Below are 6,000 nucleotides of genomic sequence, written 5' to 3'. Positions count from 1 at the left end.
AGCTCAAGGGGGTCTTTGTCCACCAGACGCGGTCAAGCGGGTTATCTATATCAGCTATAACGACCAATTAGTTGATCAAAGTTAAGATTGTACCGCTCAGCCAAGTTATAGGCTACAAATCTTGAAATCATTCCAGGGTCAAACAGTTTGTTTTAGGACTTGGCAAAACCAAATTCTGACGATTGTGTACTTGGCAGTGTGTGAGTTTGTAAATTGTAAACATTATAAGATGTTTGGTGGCTTGTTGACAGACCAGCTTTTTTGTTGGTCCAAGGGGACCATATCGTCTTTTGTTTCATCTTTATCGACCAAGGCCGAAGGCCGCGGTTGATAAATATTAGACAAAAGGCGATATGCTCCCCGAGGACCAACAACAAAATGCTGGTCTGACAACAAGCTACCAAACATCGTTTTTGTCATCATTTTGGTTGTGCAACAAAATGCACAATAACCCACAGGGAGACGCATTTTTAGAATCCAACTCCGGGCCACAAAGCATCGTCACAGTAGCACGAGATAACACGTCAAACTTGTATGTGACGTCAAACGTAGCTTGTTGACGCTTTTCTTCCAGTCTGAAAATGTACAGAGTTGCGATCATACCTGTGAATTCAGTAAGTGTTTAGCATATTTCTTTTCTTTTAAGTGTTTATGACTTTTCGTTGTGGATTTTGCGATTACAGAGATAAGTTGCAAATTGACCATGAGTCGCCGCGGTAATTATCAACATTGATTGGGTCTTTGAGAGTGAATTCTTACAATCGTTGTCATCGGAAACACAAATCCAAAGCCGCGATGGTTCCACACATCAAACAATCAGCCTGATTGGCTTTTACTTTGCCCAATCCACGTTTCACATGAAAGCTCAAACCCATTCACCACCTCGAGTTATTGCATGGGGAACATGAGATTTATTTACCAGGTGTTTGTGAATGAAAACTCGTGAAAATGATGACAATCATCAATGTGTGTGTGTTACTTGTGTGACATGTTACCAGGGTTGTTTAATCATGTCAGTTCATCTTATTCCCAGCCGGGCTCTTCGCTGCAACGACTCTAGATATCTTTGTACTGAAGTAGTGCAGACATGCGTCACAGTGGCAAGCTGCTAAGGCAATTGATGTATGCAACAGAAAATGACGTTTTACCAAAGATCTGTAGATTTTTTTTCTTCAGAAATGACATTGTTAGTTTTTACAGTTCTGTTTGTTTATGACTTGTAGATGCTAGAAGTCTATGCATTGTTTCCGACGTGAATCACCGCGACGGTTGTGAATGACACTTTCGGTGTTGCAAATAATTATATTGCTCATTGGTTTACGTGATTGCTTGTTTGCTTCGCTTTGTACAGCGGAAACACGGTCAGTCGTGCTTGAAAATGTTATCGAAGGTTATTGAGACGTTAACTCTTATGGGTTGAAAACCTAGTTCGTTGCTCAAATCTCTTTTGATCTGCATAATGTAAACTGGTATTTGTTGTTGTTTATCTCTACAAGTTAAAATCATGTTTAAATGACTCTATGCACCTATGTACTGTTTGTTATTGGCATTAGTTACTTGAGCATCATTTCCAAGCATCCTTCGGCGTGGTCAGTATTGTGAACGAATACTCCATTTTTTCTTCCGGGCACCTGAATGCCAAATGAGATATCGGAATGTGTAATTTTGATAGTTATTTGTGTGTTTGTTTGCATGTTTGTTTGTCATAGTTTTACAGTTAAGTTGTAACATTCCTCATTCTATTTGTTTCAACACTTTTAGCTTTTTCTGTTAAAAAGGAGTGTGCCTTGGAATAATCTGCTTGCTTTCATAGGCTTGGCCGAGTGATGTAAACACGAACGGGGTTTTTTCTTCATACTTTTTGTTTGCAAGTGCTTGAGGGAACATATTTATTAAAGTAGGTATGTTAATAAACCTGATAGTAAAAGTCAATATCTAGTATTTTAAGATCACGAGATTTCTAGAAATGACACGATCACACTGATCGGGTTACTCAAGTAGGTTGACGTATTTTCTGTCGAAAGATATGATCTATATTTTACTTAACTCGAAAGAACCACTTCTTTCCCGCCCTGCTTTCGCCATTTTTAGGTAAAACAAATCAAAATGTAATCAAAAATCGTCTTCCCACCTGCCGACCTTACTTCTGTAAGGCTTGTTATAGTTTGTTTGTTTATTTTGCCTCAACTAAGTACCCTTTAGGTTTGATAACAGCATCGTGGCAGTCTATCTGTATGTGACAATGCCCCTGATACAGATACGATCACCCTAAAAGTGTTGCTATGAATACCAAATCTTACAGAATGATAGTGTTTGCAGAGTCATGTCCATAAATGAGCGTCTGAAAAATAAAACGAGTAACTGCTATGGAAAAATAAGAGAAAATGACAGCGAAAATGTTCTTTAATATCAAATAATGAAATATAAACCAGTCTCGGCTTAGGCTCCTCGTCCTTTAACAGAAATATCCAACAAAAAAGAAATCGTAGACGGGGAACCAGAAGAAGTCAGTAAATGGAGAGGACAGACTAGAACTTAAAATACGACCAGAAAGCCATTTAACCTATGTTTTATTTTGCTACTGTGCGATCTCATGAATGTACTCAGGGACTCTAAAAATGATTGAAGAATAGATATATATCCAATATATGCGTTTCACAACTTTCATTCCAGAGAAGCCGAATGGATGCATGTTTCGTCTATTCCTTGTTCCAATAGCCTGATTCTGGATGTTTGATGATCTGATCAACAAGGGAAGTAAGCGCTCTAACTGCAAACAACATGTGTAAAAGAGTAGGTGAGAGTTATGCGGAACCAGGCTCCTGGCACCTGATAGAATAACAAGCATTGAAGTAAACAAGCGGCTTTCATCCTCAAAATGACGACTAGATGTGTGAGTGTCAGTGTACTAGCTGTAGTCCACCATGAGAAGTATGACTATCCTGACAGCATTACACATGTACATTCAGAAGTGGATTAAACTAGATTTCTTTTACTTGTGGTACATTCCATTACAAACCGCCATAGATGCAGCCCGACTTTCACTCGGCAATAGAGCATCCTTCCACTGGCACACACACCAAGTCTCTGCAGCCTGGCTGTTTGTTGAGCTGAGCGGGAATGGACTGATCAATTCATGTTGTAACTCACACGTCGACAGAAAGCAGCCAGGCAGTAGAGTTCAGTCTGTGTTCAAGGGGAAAATACTCTAACCTCATGTGAAAGCTGTCAGGTACGGGTGCTGGTTTACAATGGAAGGCAAATATCCTTTAACAATGACCCACAACGACGGCATCGTGCGCGTGGTGCTAAAACTATTAAAGTCAGAAATCTATTGCTCATGATGCTTGTGTTCAACGTTGATCTGTGTCTGTCCATTTTTATCACAAGATCCTTCAGTCGACATATCTGAACCCGCAATATGCACCATCCTGTTATTGCTTGCAATTATTACTTACATATCGTTCAGCTCAGGGATAGCTGCAAAAGATCTAGTATTTCTGAAGCGGAACTGTTCAATATTCATGACTAATGTCATATGCGTAGAAAGCTGTAACAGATCAAGTCATAATCATGTGAGCTTGTGGCAGCTGAAATTTCTCACCCCCAAGATGTACAGACATTTCACTGACTATGCCAAATGAGTACATCCGTACTGTCTCATTCTGATAGGCCTTAATACATTCCACATTGTATCTGGGTCTGACAAGTGTCACTCATATTGCGGATATAAGCTTTTCCTCATATATTTGTTCCGTGTTCAGCCGGTTATTTTAATTGATTAGTGTTGGTAGCCATTTTTGTTTTGTTAGAAAGTGAATTCCAACAGGTGCCACTCTATTAGTTAATAAAAATGTCCTATGTTTTTTTTTAAACTGAATACACCACTTGTCCCCACTAGTGTTTTGTTTCTTGTATTTTCATAAACATTTTCTTTTTTTTTTACATACAAATATAGGATCTATCGATATTATTCACTCCATTCAGAATCTTGTAAGTCTGAATCAGATGACTTGCAAATACTTGACAAAAACGTGTAACGAATTAAGTGGAATGATCGGAAAGACACTCACGATTAACCTACATTTACGAAAACACCTCAATAGACCAATGATGAATTTAACAATTCGTTTTCAATACTCATTATTGATAATAATCTATAGTTTAATGAGGCTGTAAAAAAAAATAAACTGTCCTAAAGTTGTATCGTACTCACGGGTTTTTTTTTCAACATCGGAGTTTGATCGCGTTTCGTAGAGAGCGCAGAATAACTCTTGTACTTGTAGGGAGGTTAGTGTACCATACAGCCGGGACTTTTTTCACGGTAAACTATATTTATGTACATCTCTTTAATATTCTCAAAAAGCATTTCTGTGATTTAATCTTGAAAATACTTCTTAATTTCATATTTATTTATTTATTTATTTACGAGGATTTATATCGCGCACGTATCTCACCACACAAGGCGACTCAAGGCGCATGTTACCTATTAATGCCGTGTGAGATGGAATTTATGTATGTTAAATATGCTATATGTTGTTGTTTGGGTGATGTTAATTTTTTTTCTTCTACAATCTTTCAACATAAGCTTTTTTTTAACCCAGCAAATACATGTTCACCTATAGTTGTTAAAGGACCAGACCACGCTGTTTTAAAGGTTATTAGAACCACTAACCGATGACTGAAGGTTAGAGAAATGCACCTAAAGATTCCAAAAATGTAAAGAAATTCACCGATTCGTAGCTTAATCATTGTGATTTAATTAAAAACGTTCCGCCAAATTCGTCTGCTAAACGAGACTTCGAAATGGCCGCCAGTAGACGAGAACCGGCTGTGACGTCACTTAGTGTTTGGAAACCGAAAGTTACAGCTTACGCTCAAGTGGGCGTTTGCCTAAATCGAGCATCAACAGCACGCCGAAGGAATGCGCACGGCTGCTGATAGCTATGAAGTATAGAAAAAAGGTTCAGGCATCAGTTGTCACCTTTTTCCGATGGGCTTACAACTTCTGCAGCAAGACTGATTAACTGGAAACGGCCAACACGATGTGCTGTGTTTCGCGACACTTTCTTCCAATGCGAACGCAGTTAAGCCGGCAAGAAAACCTGGCACACACAAAACAGCTGTTGCCTAACGCAGTTCCAGTTCCGACAATTGTTGACCACTCACAGGAGGTCAGAAACCGGATACCAATGTCATCAGAACGATCTGCTTTCACTAAACGCAGACGAAAGGAAGTGAGTACATGTATACTGAATGTGTTCTGTAAGGGATAGGGGTTCAGTGTCACTGGGCGTTTTTGTCAGACTGACAGTATTTGTAGTGGAATGGCATCTGTTCCTAATTTTAAGCACATGTGTTAAGATTACAGATTAAAACATATATCTGTTACTACATGTCCGTCCCCATGCACCCACCTTAAAGTTCCCTCTCTCTCTCCCTCTTTTACACTCACCTGGGTAATCGATGAGTCTCAGGTTTAATCAGTGTCCGTCCATATACACATAGACATTCACACAAACACACACACGTTGTTATAGTTGTTATCTAATTCAGTGTTGTATTAAATAGATAAAGAAATCGTTAATACAGCAAGCTTGCATGAATAATTTGCTGTTGTCCTTTTTTTCAGATCAGGTTCTGTAATACAGTAATTATAATTAATACAAGTACAAATTCATGTTTGCAGTCATACTCATAGTGTGTGAGTGTGTGAGTGTGTGTGTGTGTGTGTGTGTGAAAAGCACTTTGATACTTAAAACATCTGTGTTATTTGATTTTATTACAAAACTGCAGTCAGAATATTAAGCAGACCTATTCCAACAATACATTTTGATCAGCAGTAAATGTAATGTCAAATTATGAACAACAATCATGTGAGCAGATATATCGAACAGAAACAAATAGTCTAGCAAAATAATACAACCAAGTACATGTATGGACATCATCATCCACATAAAAAAATTGATTGTAGGAAGAGCACTCTGTGTTATTACCACT

General features: G+C 38.5%; 1 protein-coding gene across 5 annotated transcripts in view; it reads left to right on the top strand.

The window, feature by feature from the left end:
- Positions 1-3,943, top strand: part of LOC138958065 (uncharacterized) — a 14,959-nt gene extending 11,016 nt beyond the window's left edge. For 4 of the 5 annotated variants that reach the window (XM_070329126.1, XM_070329127.1, XM_070329128.1 and 1 more), the window contains exon 8: positions 1-3,943. This exon is cut by the window's left edge and continues 193 nt beyond it. Coding sequence is in view for 1 of the 5 variants with exons in the window: in XM_070329129.1 (XP_070185230.1) it covers positions 2,674-2,723 (50 nt within the window). In the remaining 4 variants the exon portion in view is untranslated. The other variant, XM_070329129.1, reaches the window with a different exon arrangement.
- Positions 3,944-6,000: the final 2,057 nt, after the last annotated feature.

The sequence above is a fragment of the Littorina saxatilis genome, linkage group LG2, assembly GCF_037325665.1.
Source record: "Littorina saxatilis isolate snail1 linkage group LG2, US_GU_Lsax_2.0, whole genome shotgun sequence".
Classification (NCBI taxonomy): domain Eukaryota; kingdom Metazoa; phylum Mollusca; class Gastropoda; order Littorinimorpha; family Littorinidae; genus Littorina; species Littorina saxatilis.
The sequence above is the reverse complement of the archived record's forward strand: the minus strand, read 5'-3'. Positions and strand labels throughout refer to the sequence as shown.